Below are 15039 nucleotides of genomic sequence, written 5' to 3'. Positions count from 1 at the left end.
AATTCATGGTCCAAATATATACTATCATCATAATACAGTCATCACACAAGTTAATCATCAGAGTATATACATTGAATTATTTACATTATTTACAATCCGGGGGGTGGGATGTGGAGGATTTGGTTGATAACAGAACTTCAGTCATCAACAATTGCATCATCAGAGAAATGGGCATTGAAACAGTGTAGGTCTGACTTGGTAGGATATGTACAGTGAGCAGTGAACATAGTGAGTTCAGATAGCATAAGAACAAGTATATACATTAGAAATACATTTGATTATTTGCATTGACATACTGAGCTGGTAAATTGCTACATCACTTATGAGTCGGTGAAAGTTAATTGTAGATTATAAATCATGCTTGGTCCACTCTGACATTAAACTTTGACCCGCAGATGGCGGGAAAAACACGGAAAGACGCTTGTTTTTTTACAATGCACGTAAAAATCGGTTCTGGATCATAATTTGTCCTGAAGTAATCGTTGTTTCCCATGAAGTCTGCCATGACTAGTAGTAGTTGTTGTTTAAGGAAAAAAGCCAAAGTTGTGATTCGTCTGTGAAATAAAAATTACCAAAATATGTAAATAATAAATGTTATTATTAGAGTAGTCCGATAATGGCTTCTTTGCCGATAGCCGATATTCCGATATTGTCCACCTCTTAATTACCGATTCCAATACCAACCGATACCGACATATACAGTCGTGGAATTAACACATTATTATGCCTAATTTTGTTGTGATGCCCCGCTGGATGCATTAAACAATGTAACAAGGTTTTCCAAAATAAATCAACTCAAGTTATGGAAAAAAGTGCCAACATGGCACTGCCATATTTATTCATACATACATATTCATTTCAGGAGAACATCCGCACCGCAACAAAACATAAACACAACAGAAAAAATACCCAGAACTCCTTGCAGAACTAACTCTTCTGGGACGCTACAATATACACCTCCCGCCCACCTCAACCTCCTCATGTTCTCTCAGGGAGAGCATGTCCCAAATTCCAAGCTGCTGTTTTGAGGCATGTTAAAAAAAATAATGCACGTTGTGACTTCAATAATAAATATGGCAGTGCCATGTTGGCTTTTTTTTTCCATAACTAGAGTTGATTTATTTTGGAAAACCGTGTTACATTGTTTAATGCATCCAGCGGGGCATCACAACAAAATTAGGCATAATAATGTGTTAATTCCACGACTGTATATATCGGTAACGGTTGATATCGGAATCGGTAATTAAGAGTTGGACAATATCGGAATATCGGATATCGGCAAAAAAGCCATAATCGGACATCTCTAATTGAAATGTCAGTTAACTGCTTTTTACACTTTTGTTACAATTTAAAAAAGGTAAAAATAAATGTTTTTAAACACAGAAAAGGATTACTCTAAAAAAGTCATTTTTATGATGTAAATGGAGTATTGTTGGCGCTTTTTGATTTGTTATTTATTGGACTTTATGGGCGAAATAGAGGAGCACGCATGCTCCGCAGTAATCAGACTTTTATTTGCTTTTATTCATTGTTTATTTAAACGTTAGAATGCATAATAAAAGAGAACCCATCCGTCGTCTTGTCTTTCATTATGATTATGAACAATAGGCGAAATTCCAAAAAAATGCAGTTCCCCTTTAAGATCTAAATCATCCGGGATTTCGGAATTTTTCCTTTATTTTAGTTTGATTTAGATGGATGATGGTGACCAGGGGCGCCGCTAGGGATTTTGGGCCCCATGAAAAGAATCTTTACAGGGCCCCCAACACAGTGTCATTATTTTTTCTGTATTATAATTTCATCATCATTAGGGGCCTCTCTGGGCCCCCCTCCATCATGGGCCCCTAGAATCCGTCTCCTTTACCCCCCCTTTTTGGCGCCCTTGATGGTGACGATCACCGATCAGACGCATCGTGCAACTTTTCCGACTTCTTTTAGTACTAGCTGTCACTTCCTTATAAACACAGTTTGGCGCTTCGCAGTCAAATGACACAGCAGCTGTATCGGTCATGTGTTTTTTGGGTTTTTTTTCTCTTAAAGTGACACACACATTAAGCTTCAAGGAATACAGGATCACATCTTGTGTTTCCTTATGCATCGACGCTTCGATTTCGTTTGACCTGTCACTAATAAATCCAGGAACTGTGCAAAAGCTTAATATTGTGCGTTTATTTGTAATTGCAGCATAGCACCAGCTCCGTATGAGCATAATCATCATTTTCTTCAAGTGTGGTATCAATGAAGTGTATTTTAGAGAGAGCATCAGTCAGTAATCATAGGTGCAGTGTCTGAGGTGGTTTCTGGCTCTGACTCCCCAAACTCTCTCATCTCCTCCATCTCTCTCTCCATCTCCTCTCCCCGGCCTCTCATCCACATGGGCTTCCTCTCTTTCCTCCGCCTCTCTTTTGGCGTTTGCTCCAGCTCCAGCATGGCCTGGAAGCTCTCTCCTCCCGTGCCAGCCGGGACATCGGTTGCTGTGGCAACTCTCTTCCCCGTCAGCACGTGGAAGAAAGAAAGGACATTGTTTGCGCCCGGCGTCTCTGACACGTACACCGCCGTAGGGCCTTGGTCACTGTAGCCCTCCTGTGGTCTTTTGGGGCATTTGGTGTTTGTTTTCTTGCTGAGTATGAAGTTGAAGAATGCAGTTATAAGAAGCATTGTCCCTGCAAGAGTGGGAACAAGTTATATTCTATTTACAGTACATATACCGTAGCTAAATCACTTCAATCTGAATTATATTTTATCCAATGTACTAATACACAGGCCACATTATTTAACATGGACCGCAAAAGCCTTGAAATAATGTGTCAATAAAGTACTTAATCTTTTCTCACTAAATGTATTCAGTCTTTCAATTGTGACATAAAAATAAACAATCATTGGAATGAAAACAATAGTAACAAATGTTATATGATCGTAGTTTTATGTAAAATATCTGTTTGATTTAATTTTTTTAAATTAAGTTATCCATCCAACTATGCACAGTAAAAATGACCATATATTTGAACTGCCAGTTATTTTTTAACTTAAAATATACGGTTGTTGCTTTTACAATTACTGTAAAAGGAAAAACAGCACCACTGTTTCTTTTTTTTTACAGTAAAATTGTGTCAACTGAGCTGCAAGTTTTTTTACACAAGACCATTTTTTTTTTTTGGACAAGCAAAAAAAAAATTGTGGCACTGTTTTTTCATTTACAATAATGTGAGACGGACAAGCAGTAGAAAGTGAATGGATGGATGGAAGATTTTTTTTAAAACACAATTAATTTAATAGTAAAAATCAGACTAAACTTCTAGTTTTTTAACGTAAAATCTATAGATTTTTTTTTTTTTTTTTTTACAAATCACGTAAAATTTTTTTTTATCAAATGCATAGGCAATTGTGTAATATCATGAGGCTAATCCTTACATTTCTATTAATATTTTTCCCTGTTACAAACGGCCATCTGAGGGCAGCCACAACTGCAATGTGGCCCTCAATGAAAACAAGCTTGACACCATGCATTTGACATGAACGTTTTAAATTCAGTACAGAGAACATAATGTCTACCGGGTTGCTTTTACCTGGGATAATGGCATGCCACACCAAGACAGGATGCAGGAAACAGACCACAGACATTATGGAGTAATATAGAAACTTATGAAAGCCTCCAACGTGGGCCATCTTCCCCCACAGTATAAAGACTTGCCAGTCTGGAGGACAGCTGCAGAAATGGGGAATGGCAAGGATCAAAACAAACAAGCAAATGTTAAAAATGTTCACGCATGTATTATCTTGACGTATTTTTCGGACCATAGGGCGCACCGGATTACGAGGCGCGCTGTCGATGAAGGAGTCTATTCAGGTCTATTTTCATACATTAGGCACACCAGATTATAAGGCGCATTTAAAATATATATTTTTTCTTCATTTAAAACACTTACTTGTTGTCTACACAACATGTAATTGTGGTTATTTGGTCAAAATGTTGCAGAGATTATGTTTTACAGACCCTCTTCAAACTGATTTCTGACTATCTCTTTAGTATGCGCCGTTTTGTGGGCGGTCTTATTTATGTGGCTTCACTTCGACAGCGTCCTCACCTCGACATCTTTGTTGTAGTTTTTAGCGCTTCCTTAGCGAGTCTACTGACAGATATAAGTTTGAACTGTACGCGACTTTGTACGTTTGTACATGACTCTGGTATCTCTTATGCGAGACTGCCATCTACTTGTCACACTTATCATTACACCATGTACCACAACCAGAATAAACACAACCAGAATTAATATATGCATGAGGCGCACCGGGTGATAAGGCGCAGTGTTGATTTTTGAGAAAATGATAGGATTTCAAGTGCGCATTATAGCCCCAAAAATACTGTATACTGTATTTTTGTAGCACCAGAATGAGTTGCTGCTGGACTACCCATTATACTTTACAGCAGGGGTGTCAAACTCATTTTAGATCGGGGGCCAAATGGAGAAAAATCTAAACCCAAGTGGGGGGGGACTGGTAAAATCACGGCACGATAACTTAAAAATAAAGACAACTTCAGATTGTTTTCTTTGTTTAAAAATAGAACAAGCACATTCTGAAATTGTAGAAATCATAATGTCGTTGGTTTTTTTTTTACACTTACATGCTGCGGTTAATAGTATTCTCTCTTTATTTGTTGTTATTATTATTTTCGGAATAAATTATATGATAATGTTCATCAGTCAACTCATTGGTGTTAATATTCAATCTATCAAGATGTGTCACCCACATCTGAGGTCCTCTCCAAGGTTTCTCATTGTCATCCCACTGGGTTGAGTTTTTCCTTGCCCTGATGTGGGATCTGAGCCGAGGATGACGTTGTGGCTTGTGCAGCCCTTTGAGACACTTGTGATTTAGGGCTATATAAATAAACATTGATTGATTGATTTATTGATTGATTGATATCTATCTATATTTGTGTACATTAGTTGTTTTCTAATGTACACAAATATAGATAGATAGATAGATAGATAGATAGATAGATAGATAGATAGATACATGCATACATACATAGATACATAGATATAGATAATACAGACAGACAGACATATAGCAAAATTAGCAATATATAGACATATCAAAACACACGCACACGCACACACACACACACACACGCACGCACACACATGCACACACACGCACACGCACGCACACACACACGCGGGCACGCACACACACACACATACACATACACACAAACACACACACACACACACACACACACACACACACACACACACACATTCACACACACACACATACACACACACACACGCACGCACGCACGCTGCAAGATGCCGCAGATCGTGCCCTGGGGAGGGAGCGCATATTTCACGACCATTGCGACCTATTTGCCCAAAGTGACGAATATTTATTTGAACGTTTTACGCTACTTCAGCAGTCCCCCCTTTCTTAAATGTACGTTTTGACATTATGTATTTCCCCCGCGGGATAATACGAATTTGTCTTCTACAATCTGTTTGTGTTTTCTTTCTTTTCCGTCGGAATTGTGCCCTTATAAGGGGAATTAAGGGCGTTTACCTATGCAAATTACGGAATTAAGGGTGTTTAAATATGCATATTGGGGAAATAAGGGCGTGTTTATATGAAAATTATGATAGATACGCACGTGCTAACCATTTGGCATTCAGCAATTTAAGAACAGCAGGTGGGAACAATTTGGCCGTTTAAGAACACGTCATGAATTTGAATGGACTCCTCTTAGGAAATCACTTAGGAAGAAACATAAGAGGAAATGTTAGGAACTTATTGCTGAATGGGGCCTCAGTGTATCTACAAAGCTAAACTTTAAGTCACAGTATTTCTGGGATTGAACAAAAAAACACAACATGTAAACTCTTCTAGGTATCAAATACCTCCTTTGTCATGTCCACGTATCAATCCAGTGCTAACTCAACAAACCATAAGAAACGGAGGTAAAAGCTATTCAAAAGGCTTAAGTTAACTTTTCTCGTGTTTGACAGAGACATTTCGAGACAACGAGGGTGCCAAATAACGGTGTGTTCGAAGCAGAAGACATAAAACGGCAGGTTTTAAGTTTCATGTGGGTCGAGGAGAAGGAGCCACAGTCCCCTTTACTAAGTACCCTTTGCTTGGCCCCGGTATAAACCGTTTGCTTGCCTAACAGAATTGCTATTGTGACATCCAGTGGACACATTTAGAACAGCAGTTTAATTCGTTCAAAAAAAAAATCAGCTCAATTTAATACTTGGATAAAACCTGTTCGCGGGCCTCACAGCCCTGGTTTAGACACACCTGTATTGAGCTAAAGGTTGTGGTGTTGCAGAATATCAAATGGTGTACTCACGGTAGGCACATGAGCAGAAGTACATCGACGAAATAAGCCAGTTCAAACATCATGATGCCAAAAGAGGACACTCTGTTCAGGGAAAAAATACATTTTGCACTCAGTGGGGGTCATAACATCTATTGAGAGCAGACTGAATGAAACATGTCAGCTTCTTTGTGAATGGCAAGTTTCTTTCATTAAAAGGACCATGCAGTAATTACCCCATTAAATAACAGGATAACCATCTTGTCACCCATAAAAACACCCCCCCCCAGGACTTAACTCATCACATGGACAGTCTCTTCTTGGAAATTATATTCTAACCTAAACAGTTTTGAGTTGCATTTTTCCTCAGGGAGGAGCTTTCCTGTGGCTCTCTCTGTGAATGTGGTTGTTTGTCTGGCTGTGACCCACATAAATATCAGCAGGACTTACTCTACAGTACAGAAAGTAGGCCAAGGTGTTGAATGGTTTATAGCAGGGATTCTCAACTGATGGGCGGGGACCCAAAAGTGGGTTGCCAATCCATTTTGGTTGAGTTGTGGAAAGCTAGTGAAAAATAACACATACAGATGTTCACTGACCTGTTTTGCATTTGGACTTTAATAAACCCATTCAATGCACAGCTATACTGTGAGTAAAATTGTTAGAATAATTTTAACTGAGTTATCACAAAAACTTTGTGTTGAAATGAGTTCCCAGCGAGAAGACCAAAAGCTGTCTTTGAACCTACCAAGAAGAAGGCTTGTAAAACTCCACTGTGTAGGGGGGAAGCAACATGAAGGTGTTCTGTTTTCTTTCATGTATTGTAATCAACAGAAAGATATTGTTTTAACCCAAGGACTACAAAGTGGAGAGAAGGCAGGATCTGCCCAAGTTCCAGACGTCGCTTTTTTAAACTATTTTACAAACCTCTTTTTTTAACTCTTTTACAAACCTTTCTTTGAACTGCTTTACAACCTTTTCTGTGAAGTGTTTATGACCTTTTTTTTTAACTGTTCTGTAACCAAATGCAACGCTGTTTACGACCCACGTCCCTTTGGAAGCATCTGTTGCCATGTGGTCAGGGAAAGTCCAAATAAAGGAGGAGGCGTAAAATCTTTGACCAGAGCGTGCTGGGGACTGTACAAGAGTACAGATCAGACGTTTCTCCTCAAATTGAGCTAAATTGAATTCTGTCTCTGTTTAATTATTTGCTTCTTGTCTTGTTTAATAGATGTCATCAGTGTTTAAACCTGACAAAAATTGTGCGGTCTATTTAAAGAGGTCAATTTATTAATATTTTTTTCCAAATTTTAAAACGCGTCCTTGTGGTCGACATAACATTTAATGGTGGTATTTTGGTCTAAATTTTGCATAAATTATGATTTGCAGACCATCTTCAAACTGCTTTCTGACCGTCTCTTCAGGATGTGCAGTCTTATTTACGTGCCTCCACTACGACTGTGTCGTCTCCTCGACAGCCATGTAGTAGTTTTGAGTACTGACATTGTAAGTTCGACTTTATATTAGAAATGGCAACAGCGGAGGATGCATGTGCATGTACGAGACAGTCTGCCCCACAACAAGAGGATGGAGACAAATAAGGAACGTATTGACCACAATGTCGGACTACACTGGCAGACTCGCGCAAAGCTCTTTGGGTAAACACAGTTGTTCTCAAACTGCTCTCACCAAGAACCTCCTCAGAAAAATCTTGGCTCTCCAAGTACCACCATAATGACCAACATTGAAATACAGTAGCATAGTAGGCTTAAGTATTCATTAAAACAAGGCATAGATTTTATTTAACAAGTATACTAAATATTTTTGGCCACTGTAAGATTACACACAGTTTGAACAGTAACACTGTTTCGCCACAGCAAAATAACTATGACAAATATGTATATAATAGTGATTACAAACAACACATTGGAGGCAGCAACCACAGTTGACATACTTAGTCATATTTTCTCCGTAATTGTTGGTCCAAAGCTAATGAGGCTTTTGCCAAAATGAAGGTATTATGTTTCTTTTTGGTCGTTGTATATTTTCTGAAGTACATTTACACACAGTTTGAAAAATAACACTGTGTTTGAATAGTTAATCAAATGATTCTTTGTCTCACACCCAATTATTCGCAAGTATAAAGTGTAAGTTAAAGTAAAAGTTAAAACCTTCGGCAATAATATTCCACCATTTTGGAAGCAATATTGCACCCTGCGCAATCCACACAATTGCACTCAGCGCACCCGTCATTTGCACTCTACACTGACAGGTGGTACTGCTGAGTCAATTTGAGGCTGCCAGCGCTGCTGTTATTTGCGCATGGTGCCGTCCGCCAAAAATAATAATGAAGAAGAAGCAGGGTGGGGAGTAAAATGGCAGACAGGTGAGAGGGAAAACTTGCTGGTTAACTTACAGGTTGAGCTTGTTTCCATTTGCAAATTACAGTAGCTGTGAGGGCCTTAAATTAACTCAGCAGCACCACCTGTCAGTGTAGGTGGAATATTAATGTTAAAAGTTTCAAATTGAAGAAAATTGTTTTTATAGTTGTGATTGTTTTTTTTTAAATTGAAGAGTATTTTATTTTTACTTGCAAATTGTTGGGCTTGAGTGTGTTTGTGTAGTATTGGCAGTAATTTCACTCCATACGTGAACACCAGACAAATTCCTCGGACAGGCAAGCAATTTTTATTCATTATAACATAGACTTAGACAAACTTTATTGATCCACAAGGGAAATTGTTCCACACAGTAGCTCAGTTACAAAAGATGGAAAAGGTAAGGATGGAAAGAATAATGCAGGTATAAAGTAGACAAAAAATGTATCATAGTAGCAATATAGAATATATCATATATGTAATATTTAAATATTATATATACAGTATATAATATATACTAATATATTATATTATTTAATTATATTTTTATATAATATATAAAATATATAACAAATCCCAATTACCATGTACAAATCCCAATTACTATTAATAATTGGTAATTGTTGATTGTTCAATCTTTATATAAACAACATTTGTAAGGTTACGAAGGACTTAAAGTTGGTTTTATTTGCAGACGACACAACTGCTTTCTGTTCAGGAGAGAGCACACAGAAGATAATACAAATAATAACAGAAGAAATGAACAAATTAAAAAGATGGTTTGACAAAAACAGACTATCTTTGAATCTCAGTAAAACTAAAATAATGCTATTTGGTAATAGTAGAAAAGAGCAACATACACAAATACAAATAGACAAAGTAGACATAGAAAGGGTAAAAGAAACTAGATTTTTGGGAGTATTAATAGATGATCAAATGAACTGGAAATCTCATATACAAAACATACAACATAAGGTGGCAAAAAACATTTCAATAATGAATAAAGCAAAACATGTCAGGGCCAAAAATCACTACATATTCTCTACTGCTCGCTAGTGTTACCATATCTGAGTTATTGTGCAGAAATATGGGGAAATAACTACAAATGTGCGCTACATTCGCTAACCGTGTTACAAAAAAGATCAGTTAGAATAATACATAATGTTGGATATAGAGAACACACAAACCCTTTATTTATTAAGTCAGAAATATTAAAGTTTGGTGATTTGGTAAAATTGCAAACAGCTAAAATGATGTACAAAGCAAACTATAACCTGCTACCAAAGAATGTACAACAATTCTTCTCAACTAAAGAGGAGAAATATAACCTTAGAGGAAAAAATAATTTAAAACATTTATATGCACGTACAACACTTAAAACTTTTAGCATATCAGTATGTGGAATTAAATTATGGAATGGATTAAGTAAAGAAGTTAAAAATTGTACTGATATGATCCAGTTTAAGAGGTTGTTCAAAATAATAGTGCTTACAGAGTACAAAAAAGAAGAATTATGAGAAATACTTTCAACCTTATTGAAAATAAGATATTCTTCATCTCAGTATGTTAATAATGACTGAATTAATTAATTAATTACATATTACAAAACTGTTGTATACTAATTCATAGATGTTATTTTATTATATAAAAAGGTCAGTAAATGATTCTATATATTTGTAAACGCTTGAAGTGGGAAAGGGGTAGGATTAAATAAGCTTTGCTTCTTCCTACTCCTTTTCGGGCATGATGTAAAATGAAATGATATGAAATTGTGTGATGTATTATGATGTAAGTGTGTTCATGTTCGAAATAAACTAAAGAAAGAAAAGAAAGAATTGTGGACAAATATATTCTGTTAAACCACTAATGTTAACATAAGGTGGTGTATTTGAAACGTTTTTTGGTTTAAAAAATGTACCTTTGACCAAGTTACAAACATCGCCTTCCATGCAATTTCACTCTATTCATTATTATTCTGCATGCATGTATCACGTGCCTCCTCATCCCCTTAATGTTGTGTTCTGAAACACACAATACAACAATGAGCAAGAAGTTCTTACAGCAGGTAGATGCCAAGGCTGTTAAAGTCTCCTTGTTGCAAGGTCTCCACTCCTACAGCACACAACACTAAAAATAAAATAAAATAAAATAAGAAAACACATAGGAGAGCAAGGTACGTCCAGCAGATGTCAGACTTTGCAAACTAGTTCACTTCAAGCAACACATCTGACTGTAAGGCTTTGGAAGTCTCATTCAACAATCTTCATGGTTGAATTTATAAAGTTGGAGACAAAAAAGTTAGAGAACTATTGATTTAAAGTATAATCACTGCCTGATTCTCAACTTTTTTGCATTAAGTACCACCTCAAATTCATTTTGTTGGTCTTGTTTTTATTCTTATGGACGCTGTGGGAGAGATAAGAAGTGAGCAAAAGGCATGAAAACCACCTTATTAAGATACATGTTTGATTTGTCGCATGCTGCTTCTTTAAAAAGAAAGGGATCATAATACATTCCCAGCAGGCACAAGACATTGATACAACGTTGATTATGCATGCACGTCCTTTAAAACTGACTTTGAAACACCGTTGCAAAATAGTTGTTGTTGAGACAACGTTGCTGTCCGACGTTGGATCCACGTTGTTGGTTGACTAAAATTCAACGGTCAAATCAAAGTCGGAAGCCATCATAGATTAAACGTTGTCAAAAAGCATGTTGTTTCAACGTTGTATTTGTGTTAAAAAATATCGGTTGGAAAATGACGAAAATTCAATGGTCAAATCAACGTCAGAACCCAACATTGATTAAACGTCATCAAAAAGCATGTTGTTTCAACGTTGTATTTGTGTTAAAAAAATATTGTTTGGAAAATGACCAAAATTCAATGGTCAAATCAACGTCAGAACCCAACATTGATTAAACGTCGTAAAAAAACATGTTGTTTCAACGCTGTATTTGTGTTAAAAAATATTGGTTGAAAAATTACCAAAATTCACTGGTCAAATCAACGTCAGAACACAACATTGATTAAACCTTGTCAAAAAGCATTTTGTTTCAACGTTTTATTTGTGTTAAAAAATATTGGCATGAAAATGACCAAAATTCAATGGTCAAATCAACGTCAGAACCAAACATTGATTAAACCTTGTCAAAAAGCATTTCGTTTCAACGTTGTATTTGTGTTAAAAAAATATTGGTTGGAAAATGACCAAAATTCAATGAGTGAACGTCAGAACCAAACATTGATTAAACGTCGTCAAAAAGCATGTTGTTTCAATCAATCAATCAATCAATCAATCAATCAATCAATCTTTATTTATATAGCCCTAAATCACAAGTGTCTCAAAGGGCTGCACAAGCCACAACGACATCCTCGGTACAAAGCCCACATACGGGCAAGGAAAAACTCACCCCAGTGGGACGTCGATGTGAATGACTATGAGAAACCTTGGAGAGGACCGCATATGTGGGTAACCCCCCCCCTCTAGGGGAGACCGAAAGCAATGGATGTCGAGTGGGTCTGACATAATATTGTGAGAGTCCAGTCCATAGTGGATCCAACATAATAGTGTGAGAGTCCAGTCCATAGTGGGGCCAGCAGGACACCATCCCGAGCGGAGACGGGTCAGCAGCGTAGAGATGTTCCCAGCCGATGCACAGGCGAGCGGTCCACCCCGGGTCCCGACTCTGGACAGCCAGCACTTCATCCATGGCCACCGGACCTGTGCCCCCCTCCCCTCAAGGAAAAGGGGAGCAGAGGAGAAAAGAAAAGAAACGGCAGATCAACTGGTCTAACAGGGGGGCTATTTAAAGGCTAGAGTATACAAATGAGTTTTAAGATGGGACTTAAATGCTTCTACTGAGGTAGCATCTCTAATTGTTACCGGGAGGGCATTCCATAGTACTGGAGCCCCAATAGAAAACGCTCTATAGCCCGCAGACTTTTTTTGGGCTCTGGGAATCACTAATAAGCCGGAGTTCTTTGAACGCAGATTTCTTGCCGGGACATATGGTACAATGCAATCGACAAGATAGGACGGAGCTAGACCGTGTAGTATTTTATACGTAAGTAGTAAAACCTTAAAGTCACTTCTTAAGTGCACAGGAAGCCAGTGCAGGTGAGCCAGTATAGGCGTAATATGATCAAACTTTCTTGTTCTTGTCAAAAGTCTAGCAGCCGCATTTTGTACCAACTGTAATTTTTTAATGCTAGACATAGGGAGACCCGAAAATAATACGTTACAGTAGTCGAGACGAGACGTAACGAACGCATGAATAATGATCTCAGCGTCGCTAGTGGACAAAATGGAACGAATTTTAGCGATATTACGGAGATGAAAGAAGGCCGTTTTAGTAACACTCTTAATGTGTGATTCAAAGGAGAGAGTTGGGTCGAAGATAATACCCAGATTCTTTACCGAGTCGCCTTGTGTAATTGTTTGGTTGTCAAATGTTAAGGTGGTATTATTAAATAAATGTCGGTGTTTAGCAGGACCGATAATCAGCATTTCCGTTTTCTTGGCGTTGAGTTGCAAGAAGTTAGCGGACATCCATTGTTTAATTTCATTAAGACACGCCTCCAGTTGACTACAATCCGGCGTGTTGGTCAGCTTTAGGGGCATGTAGAGTTGGGTGTCATCAGCATAGCAATGAAAGCTAACACCGTATTTGCGTATGATGTCGCCTAGCGGCAGCATGTAAATACTAAAGAGTGCAGGGCCAAGAACCGAACCCTGAGGAACTCCGCACGTTACCTTAACATAGTCCGAGGTCACATTATTATGGGAGACGCATTGCATCCTGTCAGTAAGATAAGAGTTAAACCACGACAAAGCTAAGTCTGACATACCAATACGTGTTTTGATACGCTCTAATAAAATATTATGATCGACGGTATCGAAAGCAGCGCTAAGATCAAGAAGCAGCAACATAGATGACGCATCAGAATCCATCGTTAGCAGTAGATCATTAGTCATTTTTGCGAGGGCTGTCTCCGTAGAGTGATTTGCCCTGAAACCGGATTGAAAAGGTTCACAGAGATTGTTAGACACTAAGTGTTCATTTAGCTGCTGTGCGACAATTTTTTCGAGGATTTTCGAAATAAAGGGAAGGTGGGACACCGGTCGGTAGTTTACCATGAGGTCAGGATCGAGGTTAGGTCTTTTGAGCAGAGGATGAATAACCGCTTTCTTGAATGCTAGGGGAACAGTGCCAGAGGAAAGTGATAAGTTTATAATATTTAGCACTGATGGACCTAATAATACAAAAAGCTCCTTGATAAGTTTCCCAGGAAGTGGGTCAAGTAAACATGTTGTTTGTTTTATCCCACTTACACGCTGTAATAGTTCCTCTAATGTTATTTCATCAAAAAGAGAGAGACTATTTTGTATTGCAGTATCCGTCATAGATACAGTTGTATCTGTGTTCATAGAACCCAGTTGTAGCTGGGATGCGTTGTCTTTAATCTCCTTTCTAATGAGTTCAATTTTCTTATTAAAGAAATTCATAAAGTCATCTGCCGAGTGGGTGGAGCTATTGGGAGGAGTCCCTTGTTGGGTTAGCGATGCTACTGTACTAAACAAAAATTTAGGGTCGTTTTTGTTGAGGCGGATGAGATTTGAGTAATATTTAGCTTTAGCTAAGGTAAGCATGCGTTTATACGATATTAAACTATCACTCCATGCTTGATGGAAAACCTCAAGCTTGGTCGCGCGCCATTTGCGTTCCAACTTTCTACATGATAATTTATGAGCTCTGGTTTCCTCTGTAAACCATGGGGTGCGCCTTTTAGGGGCCCTTTTTTGTTTTAGCGGTGCTATACTATCAATGGTTTTGCGCAGGGCATTGTCAAAGTTGTTAGTGAGGTTATCAATAGAGCCGACATAATTTGGGAATGGTGCCATTACCGAAGGCAGTAGGTCAGCAAGAGTCATCGTTGTGGCGGCATTAATGTTGCGGCTGCTATAGCAGTTATTATTATTATTAGTTTGTTGACAATGAGTCAGAACTTCGAATTTTATAAGGTAATGATCGGACATTACTTTAGTATACGGGAGTACCATAACTTTGGAGGTGGTGACACCCCTGACCAGCACTAGATCTATCGTATTGCCGTTGCGATGCGTAGGTTCATTTATTATTTGTGTAAGACCACAGCTATCAATTATAGTCTGGAGCGCCACGCACTGAGGGTCCGATGGGGTATTCATATGGATATTAAAGTCCCCCATTATGATTATATTGTCTGCGTGCGTCACTAGATCAGCAACGAACTCTGAGAATTCATTAATAAAGTCCGAGTAGGGCCCTGGGGGGCGGTAGATAACAGCCATATCGAGAGGCAGC

The 15039-nt window shown here is 38.1% G+C and overlaps 1 protein-coding gene across 1 annotated transcript in view; it reads right to left on the bottom strand.

Moving 5' to 3' along the window:
• Window positions 1-2262: 2262 nt before the first annotated feature.
• tmem72 (transmembrane protein 72) overlaps window positions 2263-15039 on the bottom strand; it is a 31616-nt gene continuing 18839 nt past the window's right edge. Inside the window, exons 2-5 of the mRNA XM_061959211.1 lie at window positions 10755-10821; window positions 6350-6421; window positions 3567-3706; window positions 2263-2663 (exon numbers count right to left, since the gene is read on the bottom strand). Of these exons, the coding sequence (XP_061815195.1) occupies window positions 2263-2663; window positions 3567-3706; window positions 6350-6421; window positions 10755-10821 (680 nt within the window). The remainder of the gene's footprint in view (window positions 2664-3566; window positions 3707-6349; window positions 6422-10754; window positions 10822-15039) is intronic.

Source organism: Nerophis lumbriciformis, linkage group LG02 (genome assembly GCF_033978685.3).
Source record: "Nerophis lumbriciformis linkage group LG02, RoL_Nlum_v2.1, whole genome shotgun sequence".
In the NCBI taxonomy this organism is placed as follows: domain Eukaryota; kingdom Metazoa; phylum Chordata; class Actinopteri; order Syngnathiformes; family Syngnathidae; genus Nerophis; species Nerophis lumbriciformis.
The sequence above is the reverse complement of the archived record's forward strand: the minus strand, read 5'-3'. Positions and strand labels throughout refer to the sequence as shown.